Source organism: Anoplopoma fimbria, chromosome 2 (assembly GCF_027596085.1).
Source record: "Anoplopoma fimbria isolate UVic2021 breed Golden Eagle Sablefish chromosome 2, Afim_UVic_2022, whole genome shotgun sequence".
In the NCBI taxonomy this organism is placed as follows: Eukaryota; Metazoa; Chordata; class Actinopteri; order Perciformes; family Anoplopomatidae; genus Anoplopoma; species Anoplopoma fimbria.
Genome location: NC_072450.1, coordinates 2,349,771 through 2,364,837, shown reverse-complemented (window position 1 = coordinate 2,364,837; position 15,067 = coordinate 2,349,771). Strand labels below are relative to the sequence as shown.

Genomic DNA, 15,067 nt, shown 5'->3' with positions numbered 1-15,067 from the left:
GAGGTTTTATGCCTATGCCCAGACAACACCACTTAGATGTGCTGGTTATTTTGAGGCAGAAATTAGATGGCAGGACAAGGTAGTGAAAGATGACGTTTATGTCATAGAAGGAAAGGTTGAGGCCTTGCTAGGTAGGAAAGCCAGCTTTGCATTGAAGATACTGAACCCGGGAGAAACTGTGAACACAGTAGGACAGACAGAGAGATTCAGTAATCTAGCAAATGAATTTCATTCACTTTTTAAAGGACTAGGTCAAATTAAAGGTTACAGTCATAAAGTTACAGTCGATGAGAAAGTCTCACCTGTAGCTCAGGGTTTGAGGAGAGTCCCTTATCCAATGTTGGAGGCTGTGAACCAGGAGTTAGACAAGATGCTTGACCAAGGTATAATAGAGGAAGTGAATGAAGGATCAGAATGGGTCTCCAACATACTACTAATTCCAAAGAAAGACACCAAGGAAGTGAGGCTATGTGTAGATCTCAGGGAGGTGAATCATGCTGTGATCAGAGAAAGACATCCAGTACCGACTGTAGACAGCATCTTACATGCTGTGCAGGGAGCAAAAGTGTTTGCCAAGTTAGATGCACGGAAAGGGTTTTGGCAGTGTGACTTAGCCCCTGAATCTAGACACCTGACCACGTTCGTTACTCACAGAGGGTGCTACCGCTTCAGAAAAGTCCCCTTTGGATTATCGAGTGCACCGGAAGCCTTTCAGAAGGCTATGGACTCGATGCTTTGCGGAATGCAGGGCACCGTCTGTTACATGGATGATGTTGTGATCTTCGGTGAGAATGATGAGCAATTGGAACAACGAATGAGACAAGTCTTCCAGAGATTCACGGACAGAGGCCTAACCCTGAACAGAGACAAGTGCATATTCGGACTACAGCAGATTGAGATACTTGGTCATGTGATCTCAGCCGAAGGAATTAAACCAGATCTAAGGAAGGTTGAAGCTATCTGTAAAGCACCAAGACCTGAGAATGTACAGCTACTTCGCTCATTCCTAGGCACCTGCGGATTTCTGATGAAGTTCATACCGAGCTATGCGAACCTATCAGAACCTTTAAGGAGGTTGACTCGAAAAGGACAGGAATGGGAGTGGACGACAGAAACAGAGAAATCGTTCCAAGCAATGAAGGACGCGTTGGTAAGTGAGCCATGCCTGGCTTACTTTAAGCTGAATGCACCAACAGTAGTCATCAGTGATGCGAGCCCAGTAGGACTAGGAGCAGTCTTACTTCAAACCCAATCAGATGGACGGAACAAGCCAGTGGCGTATGCGAGCCGTTCATTGACTCCAACCGAGCGCCGCTACTCTCAGATAGAGCGGGAAGCTCTAGGTTGTGTTTGGGCTGTGGAACATTTCAGAACATACCTGTGGGGAGGAAAGTTTACGCTACAAACAGACCACAAGCCCCTCATCTACATGTTCAACCCAGAGAAAGCTACACTATCGCCACCCCGCATACAGAGATTAGGCTTGAGACTACAGCCGTACGACTACAAGATCGAACACATAGTGGGAAAATCCAATGTGGCAGATTCACTATCAAGACTTCCATTACAAGAGACTGAGGACAATGAGTATGTGGAATTGTATGTCGACAGAGTGTTGTCAGTGACTCTGCATGATGTACAGGCCATAACTCTGGAGGACATTCGCCTGAAAACGGCAGAGGATAAAACACTGATGCAGTTGAAGACGATCGTGGAGACAGGAAAATGGCCAAATCCGGTTCCGGAAACCTTACAGCCATTCAACAGGTGTGCAGAAGAGTTATGCACATACGATGGACTTGTACTGAGAGGACACAGGATTGTGTTACCGAAAGCAATGACAAAACGAGTACTCAGGATCGGACACGAGACGCATCAGGGTGTGGTACGTACAAAACAGTACCTGAGGAGTAAATTCTATTGGCCTAACATGGATTTGGATGTTGAAAGAGACATTAGAAACTGCTCCGCCTGTGTACTCAATCAGCCGCTCCAGAACGATCAACCCCTCCAACCACTTGACTTACCACCGAGACCTTGGACGAAGTTAGGTATCGATCTGGTAGGTCCTATCCAGAACAAGTTCATATTGACTGTGATTGACTACTATACCTCATTTCCAGAGGCTGTGGTGATATCTGACATATCATCAGCAACTGTCATTACAGAAATGACAAAGATCTTTTCTCGATTCGGATTCCCCCTAGAGGTCGTGACGGATAATGGCAGGCAGTTTGTGGGACAGCTTTTTGAGTCGTTCCTCAAGACGTGTGGAGTCAAACACATTCGTGCATCTCCATATTATCCGAAATCGAATGGGAAAATTGAGAGATTTCACCGATACCTAAAGAAAGCCTTCAGAGCGGCCGAGTGTGAAGGAAAGGTGTGGGGGAGGAGCTTCCTAAGATTCTGATGGCATATCGTTCAACGCCACACAGAGCGTCGGGGGAGACACCAGCTATGCTGATGTTTGGACGAGACATTCGTACAAAGATTCCAGACGTGGAGAAGGGAGATGACATATCACACAACAGAAAGAAGACAAATGACATCCGACACCATCACCAGGAGTACAGAACCAAAATGAAACAGTACGCTGACCAGAAGAGAAGAGCGAAGGAACACAACTTTGAAGTTGGTGACGTTGTGTACATTGCTAGTATGGAGAACGGAAAGCTGGATTCCATATTCAGAGACACTCGCTATGTGTTACTCAAAAACACATCGGACAATTCTTTCGAACTGATTAACACAGAAGATGGATCAAAGGTCATCAGGAATGTCAAACATCTGCGCCACACTCCAGTGGTAATGGACTTTGATGTTCCGGAGCCAACCGAGGCTCGGGTTCTCAATGACAATCTGGACATGGAGTTCGCTCAGATCACTCCAGCAGTCGAGATTCCACCTGAACCCGACTCTGCCCCTGTTCCAGAATGGCAGGTTGTCACTACCAGGCGTGGCAGGGTTGTTAGAAAGCCCGCACGTTACAGGGACACTTAGTAACTGTAAAGTGACTTAGTAAAAAAAAAAAAAAAAAAAAAAAGAAAGTTATGTTCAACTGTAATAATCATCATATTGAATCTGTTAATGAAAAAAAAAAAAAAAAAAAAAAAAGAGTTGTGAACATTACAGTACAGTGTTATTGTAGGCAACAGTAATAGACAGTTAGTCACAAGGGATTTAATTTGATTGTTTGTAATGAAACCCTTTTATGTTGAAGTAGTACTTTAATTCTAAACAAGGGAGGGATGTAGTATAGTATCTTAGCTACTGGAGATAGCGCGAGATGCGGGAGGAGATCGCGGGATGCGGAGAGACAGATAGACACGCTAGACTGAGAGCAGGGACATGGTGATTATAATGTGTTAATAAATCGAGTTAATAAGAACCTGACTGATCATTTATGGACAATGATGGTGGCACCTTGATGGTAGCCTGTCATCAGTGTGTGAATGGGTGAATGATATGTAACATACTACTGACTGTAAGTCGCTTTGGAGAAAAGCGTCTGCTAAATGACTGTAATGTAATGTAATGTAATGCAACCACGGACGCATTTGGCTTAAAGTCACCAGTAAACACGGTCACTCGTTAAACTGAAACACCTGCTGCTCTGAAACGGTCGTAATTCTGTAGAACTTCTGTTGGAAATATTGTTTCTGACAAACAAACATGTAACAACCAGACAGTTTTGATGTTGTCAAGGGTTCCAACAATGTCATCGCCATGCCTGATATTATCAGCCGATATCTGCTCATCACAGACACATTGGTATCAACATATATGTCGGCTGATAAGGATCAATAAGTGTCAGTACAGACAAACAAAGATATGTTGGAGCTAGTTTATAAACAGCATCATCACCCGTCACATGGTTTCTCCACCAGAGAGCATTGAAAAGTGTGTTTATCAACTGTAAAATGTCGCACTTTGTTTAAATGCTTGTTTGTTAATGTCGGCTGGTACGTCACTATTCGTAGTTTCTTAATCTTAAACATCCATATCAATATATCATGTTTACTGTAAAAACATGGAGGAGGAGCCTGTGTTCATAAAGACACTGCAGCTGTAATGATCACATATGTGTGATAAAAAAGTTCTCCAGCCTTGTGATGATGACAGTGAACTCACCGCTGGAGCAGTCGAGTCCTCCCCAGCCGGGTTCACACTGGCAGGTGTCAGGAGAGACACAGCGTCCGTGGGCACACTCTTCAGTACACAACGCTGAGGAAGACGAGGACACAAAGGTTAATAACAAAACCTTTATTTCCCCATGGAAGGATACATTTTGATCTATTTTGCTTTCATAACATGACTTCTTTCAAACTAGTGGAAAGAAAACATTTATTTTACTACTTTGTCTATTTGTGTCTGTAGATTTCTCCTAAATTCACCAAAAGTTACCATTAGATAATGCCTCATTTGCATATTTAAACATAACATTTCAGAAAACTTGTAATATAAAAAATGACTGTCTTAATGTCAGTAATCAGCTGGTGAAGTTTCATGTTGATATCTATTAGTTTATTTTTTTACCCTATTCACCTGTAGAGTCTTCAACATGTATGTAATTTAACTAAACATATCTTTAAAGGACGTTTTCTCATGCAACAAATCAAAAAGCTAACTTTCTTTCCATAGTTTGATGCTTATCTGTGAATAAGTTATTGCATTATTTATTTTATGAATTTGCGTAATCGAATGATTTGAATTGTATCATCTATCAAACGTGAAACTTAAAAACTTTTATATATTAAACTAGCCGTCATTATTACCTAATTGTATCATACTCTCTAATGCTCAGTGTTGATTAACGAGGGGCATTAGGTTCTTTGTGGACTTTCCTCAGGTTTCACCTCTCAGGCTGCACACGGTTTGCTCTGACTTATTGGTGGAGGAAACAGGAGGAGAGAGCAGCACGTTTATTCACAGTCGCTGGAACGGAACACCGATCACAGACGTGACAGTGAAGCACAGTGATCTCTGTGCTAAAGATGATAGTGGTGTTGAGGAAACTACAAAATATTTTAAGCATGTTTAATGCATTAACAGTTCACACGTTTATAAGTTATAAGTTATTCAATTATTATGGAAAGCACAATAACCCGTTTCATCAACCTTTGTCATTTTAATGTTTATATCATAGACTGTAAATAAGAAGTGGACATAGTCACCCTTACGTCAACAATTGGTTTGTGGACTGCGGTTTTAAAGCCGAGAGTTTGACACTTTGGCCGTAGCCATCTTGGTTTTGTGTCTCCAGTTAGTTTTTTGTACAACCGAATGCTAAATAAGACATTTTTTGGCGACCACAAATGTTACAATTAACCGCCATGAAGTGAAAAAGCAATAAAAGTGTTAAAAGACAAAAAAACAAGGAACGGACTACATCATGGTGGCGACCTGTCAATCAGTGTGTAGCCCCGCCCTAAAGCATCCCCTGCTTTATGGTCTGTTTGACTCTAAATGGAGCATCATTTACTAAATGAACATCATGCTGTATTGAAGAAGACTTGAAACTAGAGATTGAGACCATAAACTCATGTTTACAATGTTTACTGAGGGAATAAATCAAGAGAGAAGTAGAGTCATTTTCTCATAGACTTCTATACAATCAGAGGAGTCGCCCCCTGGTGGACAGGAGAGAGAATGCAGCTTTAAGACACTTTAAGATTGGCTTCACTTTTCAGGGTTAATGTTGTGGTTCCCACATTTTCAGAAATAAAATAAATAAGGTTATTTTAACTCTAGTGTGTAATTTTTGACCACTAGAATAATGTTTCAGTAAAAAAAGGCCTTAACTCATGGAGGAAGTGTTCGTTATCTGAGCACATCTCGGCCGTGCTGAGGAAATGTTTCTATTGTTTGTGGTTTGACAATATAATATATCAATGAGGCACATATTAATGCATCAAGGCTAGACATCGTGAGTGCCCATTAATATTTATGTAATCGGTGTCAACCTGAAGAAATACACAGATGTGTTGAGATGCAGCGAGCCGGTCTCCTGACATGTCATCTGCTTTCTAACAGATAAGGCGGCTCTGACATCTTCATTTTCACTTCACTGCTGTAATATTTCATCAGGACGCAACCTTACAGTGGAGAGCTGTCAAACTGGTATCTGAACGGCTCTATCGCAGCATAATGAATGGTGCGGTGCTGCCGTGTCTTCACTGTGTCATTATCTAGTGCAGCGATCAGTCGACCATGAGAAGGCGTGAGGAAGAGGAGGAGAGGTAAAGAGAGAAAGAGAGAAAGAGGAAAAACAAAAAGGGGGAAATTGAGACTCGAGGAAGCAGAGAGACGGACTAGAATAAAAACAGAAACAAATAAAGACTAATGACACGCAAGTGAATCTGAAAACGTCTCCCTGCAGACTTCAAAGACAAAAGACGTAAAACTTTAATCAAAATGACTTTTAATAATATAAAACTTGACTTTTTCACTTTCTATTACTGTCATTGCATCATAACTTTTGAGATGCTCCCGAAGAGAAACCATCTGATAATCAAGTCTCAAGTGTGTGATTTAATAATAATAATACCTGGGGATTTAAGATAAGATAAGATAAGATAAGATAATCCTTTATTAGTCCCGCAGCGGGGAAATGTGCAGGCTTACAGCAGCATAGAGTAAAGTGCACACAAGAGACATAGTAAAGAAAGACAAGATAAAAAAATAAAAAATGAAAATAAAAATAAAAAGTATTATAAATAAGCAATAAAATAAAAAAAAACAGTAGAAAAACTATTTTAACTTTTTTTTAACTATTATTGCACAGTGTAATGTGTAATGTATTGCACAGGTTTTTATTGTCATGTTATTATTGTCATGTGGTCTGCTGGGAGCAGAGTTGGTGCATTTACAATACAACTCTGTGTAAAGTACTCTGGTCAAATCGGATGTTCATTGATCCATAAAGCTTTTGTGCTAATGTTGAGGTAAAAAATCTCTATTTATATGATTTTTCATATTAAACAGGCGCAAAAAAACACTTCTGGTAGCCATATTTAGTGTTTTGGGCGTCAAAATCCATGAGCACCAACTGTCAAATACTTAGTAAATGTTGGCTGTGGAAGGTAAAACTTCTCTGCAGCATTTAAAGAAATATCTTTTTTTTTATATAACAATTTATATATATACAGTATGGCAACCTCACAATAACGACAATATTCTCTGAAGTCACTGTGCTTGAAGGAGATTCTTTCTGGTTAAATAAAGGTTTAAATGTGTTAATTAGTGAGCTTTAGGAGAAGATATATATGAATATATGTCCGGTGCCTTCATCTTAAACCAGCACCAGATACAGAACCAGTCTAGTGGGCTTCCCCCTGCCTCCAGTCTTGATGCTAAGCTAAGCTAATTGCCTTTTGGCTCTGGCTTCACCCATGAGAGCTTGAATATTTATAAGATAAATGTGTATTCTCTTTTATCACTACTGTGTCTTATTTTAGACCATAATGTAAAATTCTGAAAACAATCGCCAAGGCAGATTTATATCTTATGAATATTCAAGCTCTCATATCTGTTATGGGTGAAGCTAGAGCCAAAAGACAATTAGCTTAGCTTAGCATCAAGACTCGCTCCAATTATTTCCTGTCATCTTTCTAATATCTTCAATGTATTGAAGTTAAAATGAAAATAAATAAATATATATATCTTCTTCGAAAGCTCACTAATAAACACATTTTTAAACCTTTATTCAACCAGGAAGTATCTTCTTCAGGTTCTTTCTCATTGGTTTAATCTGCACACACACAAAACATAATATTGAAATGAGAAAAGGCCGAGCACAGTGACTTTGTAGAATATTGTCGTAACTGTGAGGTTGCCAAGCGAACAGCCGAGAGCGTTAGAAGAAGTCAGAGTGGCAAAGTGTCCAGGGTGTACTCTGCCTCAATGCATGCTGGGAAAAGGTAGTAACTGTTAACAACCCCACAGCTCAGAAATAATCATTCGAAAAAAAGAAGACAAAAACTATAAAAATGGTAATTTAACCCGTCAGACTAAAAGCCTCAGATTGCTTAATGGAATGAAGAAAAAAATAAAAAAATCAAAGCACAGATGATAAACAGCTTTATTATCCTCTGTGCCACTTGTTAAAAAAGAAAGGCTGAACTTTATCTAACATCCCCTGCAACTCATTTGGTGAGGATCACTTGTGTCTCGCAGCATGAATACTGCATCGTACATCAGGTGGAGAGAGAGGACGGCTGACAGCTCGGAGACTTCCGCTCCTCCATCACAGAGATATGATGCTCTGCTGCTCCTCGCTGACGGAGAACAGGCGGCTAACGAACAAATGAACGTCACGTGAATGAAACAAGGACGCACATTCAATGCAAACTCTCACACACACACACACACACACACACCGCTAATCCAGCTATGTTCTAAGGCCATTTATTACAAATCAGCACAGCAAACAAAAAAAAGTGAAGTGCTGAGTTTTGAAAGTTGCAAAGATGTAAGCGAGCCGGGAGGCAAAGTGGGTCGTGGAGTTGGACACGGCCGTCGGCACAGACGGGTTTTATGGGTGTTAAGGAGCGGGAGCCACAGAGGGGTCGTCCCGTCTGGATTTATAGTGGCACCGCGTGACGTTTTACAGCTTTTTTCATGCTTCAGGACAGGGAATCCTCACAGCCACATGCACTTGGCACCGCACGTTGAGTAGAGATTTATACCAGGGGAGGACGGACTGAAAGCCTCACATTCACTCACGGTGTATTTCACTGGTGGCGTGAGTGTGTTTTAGGGTGATGAGTATTTGTTTGTACACGTTTTCAAGAAGGCAGAACAATTTGGTTCAACAACAAAATATGTTGCTATCTGTTTTTGTGTCAAAGGGACTGATTGGTCCAGTGTTGAAGGTCTGACAACATTATGGAAAGAACAGAAAAATTAAACCTTTTTCTTCACTGTAAGCTTTTTGTTTGTTATGGTGTCCACCTAAGTGTCGCTCAAGGGGAAGTCTCGTTCGTAAATCTCATGAGAGGTGACTTGTTGCCAGGAGACAATGGTGGAAACCAGACGACAACCTCTGGCTCTGCAGAGTGAAGCCAAAGCTTCCTGTCTTAAAGCTGCATTCTCTCTGCTGTCCACCAGGGGGCGACTCCTCTGGTTGTATAGAAGTCTATGAGAAAATGACTCTACTTCTCTCTTGATTTATTCCCTCAGTAAACATTGTAAACATGAGTTTATGGTCTCAATCTCTAGTTTCAGGTCTTCTTCAATACAGCATGATGTTCATTTAGTAAATGATGCTCCATTTAGAGTCAAACAGACCATAAAGCAGGGGATGCTTTAGGGCGGGGCTACACAGCTGTCCTGGTACCAATACTAAACTACTAAACTAGTTTTACATTACAAGAACTTTCAAGAATAACAATAATAAACGGTTACTGTCATGGTCAAAGAAATAGTTTCAGGAAGTCTGCTTGTCAGCTTTTATTTGTCGAGAGTTTTGCTGCCTTCCAGGCAATTTATAGGTCTGACAAATTCCAAACATCCGACCTTTAAGTTTATGTTTCTTTGGCAAGTGTACACACAATTGTTGTGATATAAAGCTGTTGTTAAATGCCACCCCCATTAACTTCAATTCATCAAGACTTTTCTACATTTTTCAATTCTCTGTTCGCAGTGGAGTCTTGAGAGAAAAGGGTTAATTTTCTGTAAAACATTGAGGTAACAAGGGGTTTAGGCATAAAGTATTCACAATGTAAACTTTGTCACAAATTGCATTCGCTGTCAACAGTTCTGACAGAGTGAGTGACTGTTGTATTTCAATCACTTTTAGAAGAGCCAGTATTTTACAAGATAAAAAAACAAACAGAAAGGTAAAAAAAATAATAATACTACTATATTTTTGCGTAGTAAAACTATAATTTCTCATCTTTCATTTCCTTTTAATCATTTCGTGACCCTTAATATTACTCTTTTGACCCCTTTAAGTGTTTTTTTATGTGTGGTTCCACTGTAAACAGTAAACCAATAAAAAGGAGAGGGTCACTGCTGCACTCAAAACAGCCTGACCTTCATAATGAGCAAAGAACCATCAGGATTAACAGTTTCTATGAGTGCACTTCTTTGTGCTATCCAGCATATTTTCTGAAGAGAGAGAGAGAAAAATGTAAACGCCTGCAAACAGAGGTTTCAGTAGGAGAGCCAAAGACACACACTCCTGTAATCCTGAAGGAGAGTTGATGAATCATTAAACGGAGGGTCTAATCCTTTCATCCTGTGGATTGAAGCATAAGCAGCTCCTGTACGAGGAGGATACATCAGCAACGGCTACCAAAAGATGACTAGATATCAATTTAAATAATCGCTGCCTAATTCGGGCTATTGTCTCGTTGTGTTCGGTGCTCTTTAATCTCCTGATCTGCTGCAGCAGGAAGAACGAGAGCAGAAGTTAAGCCTCTCTTCTGTTGCTGCTTTGTGTTTCTTTGAGGTAGTTTTGTGTCTCTTTGTGGTAGTTTGCTGTCTCTTTGTTGTTGTTTTGTCTCTTTGAGGTCATTTTGAGTCTCTTTGAAGTTGTTTGGTGTCTCATTGCCATTGTTTTGTCTCTATATGGTCATTGTGTGTCTCTTTGTAAGTTTTTGGTGTGTTTCTGGTCATTTATGTCTCTTCGTAGTTGTGTTGTGTCTATTTGTGGTTGTTTTGTGTCTCTTTTGGTCATCTTGTGTACATTTTTTGTTGTTTGTGTTTGTTTGTGGTCATTTGGTGTAACACTCATACTGTGTATGTTATTTTTACATTACTGACGGAAAAGAAAACAAATTAAAGAGAGAAACAACATTAGCTGACATTATGGGATTACAGAATGAACGTTTCTGTTGTAGGATGAGATCAGAAATCACATTTTAGCAGTCATTTATATCAGATTTGCTGAGGTTTCGGTGGCTGACAGAGAGGGGGAGGGGCTTAAAGGTGGAAGCAGGTCGATGGGTGACGAGGTCACAGACGGCCGAGCTGCTCGGGTTCAACGGCCAGAGAGGCGACGCAAACAGCATTCAGGATCCGAAAGAAAAGAGGCCAGAACGAGAATGAAAGGGGGACAACGTGAGGGAGGAGCAGACTGACGGGGAGGAAGTGGCCTCAGGCAGAGATGGAGAAATAACAAAAGGTTTCCTACGTCTGCGAGACACAGAGCATCACCACACCAGGCTGTGTCCAATGCAGGGTCCTCACCTCAACATCTAAAGCCAGAACAGTCCAGACACCCTGCACATAATGATATGTTTATGTACGGTACAGAGGCAAACAGGAAAGGCAAAACAGCCAGAAAGAGGAAAGCCCCCCCCCCCCGTGTATATCACACAACAAAAGAGCTGTCCCGGCCCGTTAGCGTTAGCCAACCAGGCAGGCGTCTAGTTAGCATTGAAGGAATTACCCCTCCGGCGTCAAACTACTCGGCCAACGGGAGCTCGAGGTCGTGCATGTGTGTGTGTGTGTGTGTGTGTGTGTGTGTGTGTGTGTGTGTGTGTGTGTGTGTGTGTACTACACAATAGAGTCAAGGGTTATTTGTCTCCCCCCTCCCCTCGGGGGAATCTAATAAAGTTGTTTACAAGCAGATGTTGAATAAATACACACAATAGCCTCCTCTCCACCCTCCTCCACCCCCTCAGGAAAACCCATTCAGCTCCTCTCTCCTCAGTAAGAAAAGGCTACACTGCCCCATAGAATTTACCATCTAGGGTGGATAATTGATTTCTCTTTGCTGGAGTCGGTGGAAAGCATACCAGCATGAGATAACCACTGAGGCAGGAATATATATTCTCTCCTTCGCTCACAAAACATCCTGTTCTGACGGGTTTGAATGATGATTTTTCACTTCCAGGTTTTCACTTTTATCTTTGTGTTGTTTGCTTGCAGGTGGACAAACCTGACTGTTGTTATTGCAATAAAAATGTTGGGTTTTTTTTTACTATAAAGAGAAAGAGAATCTTATTTCACTGCCAGCACCACTTCAGCCGCTGTCATGTTAAAACCAGCTGGTAGTCTGGTTCGCTCCGGGCAATTTATTGATGAGTCCGAACATTTCTGTGAGAATTAATCACGCTTCACACTGAACAGAAAATGTGCTTGCACTAATTCTAACTGGCTGGAGGCAAAGATAAAAAAAAGGACAGACCATCTTATGTGTCTTTTCAATATACAAGTGCAATGTTTTTCACTGTGAGGCTGTAAACACAAATGTTTCCTTTGGACTCGGTAAAAATAACAAATTTAAGTCTCAGATATATTGTACCGGCATCGATCAACGTTCACCACAGATGTGTTTTGGGGGAACTAATCACTCTTTGTGCAAATGTAAGGCCTCTTCTACACTACGGATTAGTATCATTAGGATTTTACCAATACTAGTACTTTTATCTGTACTGCTTATCGATTGGGTCCCTTATTGATACTCTTAATGGTCACTCTTTAGAATTTTGTGAGTAAAAAAATACAATTAATTAAGAAAAGAATCAACATCGCTTTATTATTCTTGCATGTAAACAAATAGTCTTTTTTGAGCATTCTTTTGAGCTAAAAGATCCAGAATCTTTACGCTATAGGTTGATCAGAAAAGAATCAAGCCCAAAAAAATGTATGTAACTTTTTCGCTACCTAATATTGATATCTGTGTGAAAGTATTCATGACACAAAAATAACTGTTAAATAAAAAATATTATTATCACTATGTAGGTATGGGCCCATGGAGAAAACATGTGCATAAATGCATAAATCATGCTCTCAATTGACTCCAAGATTAATCATTTCTAATTGCAAATGAACAGAATATAACAAAAAATTACATTTTAACATTATGTTTAAGGGATGTCACTGAAAACACAACAGTGTTAAAGGATCAACTAAAGTATATTAACGTATCTAAGAAGCTTAGAGTATTACAAAAGAAAAGTACACAGAATGGATGACATAACGCCAACAAAACCCCTTTAAATCAAAAGTTTTAATAGTCTGAGGAGAGGTTTTGAGCTCCATCAGATGTGATGAGATAAATAGATACGTGAGAAAACTAGAAAACGTGTTTCTCTAACAATTAAGAACAGCAGCTGAAGTCTGGTTTATACTTAAATAAATAGTCCCGTGTTTGTGAACATCTGTCGTCTCATCTGCTCCGTCTAATTGTCTGATGTTCTGTTTGAAATAAAGACTTGTGGAGAAAAAAAACTTTAAACGAGCTTCAAACAGTGTCGAGAAATATTGGAGTTTTATCTCGCTGACCAACTTCTCCACCGACAGAGCATCACATCCCACGCAGCACGGAATCAAGCTATTTATGAAGCCGAAGTGACAAATATCACAAAGATAAACGGCCTCTTTTACTTTAAATAAAAGGCAGCAGAGGAAGAATGAGCCGTCGCCTGATTAACCAGAGAACACGCTGCTGTTCAAACAACATATCAGCAGAATAAAGCTCAGATTCTTCAGAGTTAAGAGATATCTCCACTCCATATTAGAACAAAACGTGCTCGCAGCTTTTCCCCCTTTCCTATCTTTTTCTCCTTTTGTTTACGTTGATTTCAAAGCTCTCTGTGGTGAAACTTTTAGCAGAAATGGATCCACTTTGAAACAGAGGCGGATTGATCTAACTTTGACAGCTCCAACAGCAGATATATAGATAACTGCCTGGCGCAAAGTGAAAAGATAACGACTCAGATTGAATCACTGTTCCACAAGATGCACTGTAACATTTTAACAAGCCTTGAAACTTTGCTGTGTGTGTATCAAGTGGAAAAAATAAAATAAAAAGAGTTTGAAAATAACAATGCAGATGACAAGAAAATGATTCTGTTTGCTGCAGAGACGTTATGCATTCTGTTGTTAGTGCTATCTGAAGGAAACAACAGTGCTGGCTGTGTTTTTATTGCCATTAGATCAAACAAAATGTGAATTTACAGCATTATAAGAACACCATAACCTTCACACATATAAGCAGAGAGCACTGTGAGTTAAACCTTCATGAATAAAAGCTGAATGCTGCTCAGTCCGTTAGTGAAGGATGTATTTATTTGGTCTTTATATCATCGTTATGTCAGACACTTCCAGCTCAGATCGGTGTTGCTGTCAGTTACACAGTGAAATGAAAAGCTCTGTGCCTTCCAGCAGCAGAGAGTTTAACAAGACTATTGTTTGAAACAAAGTGGTCATAAGATGTTTTTGTTATATGCTGATGATAACATTTCGATTATTACTTTTGTCCGTGTCTATAAGATGAGTTATGTCAGTTCTTTGGGTTTACATCTTATTAAACCATGTCAGTGGAGGATTTCTATTGTGATTGGCCGGCATGAGTGCATTTATTTTTTGTAACATCCATTATAACTAAAGACACCTCTGACACAGGTGTTTGTTTTGCTGTTCAGTGTTTAAAAACTGCAATAATCAATATTTTTGTAGGTGCAATGGCTCAATCAACTGAATGTAGGGCTATGCTGCATAACAGGAAGCTTCATTTATGAGGCTGAGTTGTCGAATCAGATTTAAGTTGTGGCTGCGAATGTTTCAGTTTCAATTTTCAATTTTTTTCAATTTCCAACAACTCCAGAGCGTAAAGTCCAAAAGTCTCAATGTATTGACAGAAGATTGATGTAGTCATTTCCCAAATGTTTTTATCTGAGAAAATATTCTGCTTTAATCCACTGTGTGCTGGAGTTCAGCCTTCAAAAACAACATTTTCACCGCAGTAAAAGAAGTGTTTGCTCTCCCGCACACAAACAGAGCTCACAAACAGTAGATCAGCAGTATATGCCACATAGAAGTGATATACGTTATCTGAAAAATGCTGTGTATGTCAAATTGTTGCAGCATTTTTTTGGGTTGAAACCATGTTACACAGATTTGGTGATACATTAAACCTTTTTACCAGTCAATAATGGTTAAAAATAGTCAAATATCCCTAAAAGTATCACATCAGGACCTTGAGGAACACCATAGAAAAATCCCTGCTGTGGTATCTAAAACCTTTAACATCTGGAGATTTCTGCAATAACTGCATTTTTCTGAGATTGGAGTGCGAACACATCTAGTCTGTTAACGGTTCAGAAACCCT

The 15,067-nt window shown here is 40.0% G+C and overlaps 1 protein-coding gene across 1 annotated transcript in view; it reads right to left on the bottom strand.

Annotated features, from left to right (window-relative positions):
• Positions 1 to 15,067, bottom strand: part of LOC129100618 (multiple epidermal growth factor-like domains protein 11) — a 90,509-nt gene that overhangs the window by 69,594 nt on the left and 5,848 nt on the right. The window contains 1 exon segment of the mRNA XM_054610070.1: positions 4,135 to 4,227. Coding sequence (XP_054466045.1) covers positions 4,135 to 4,227 — 93 coding nt within the window.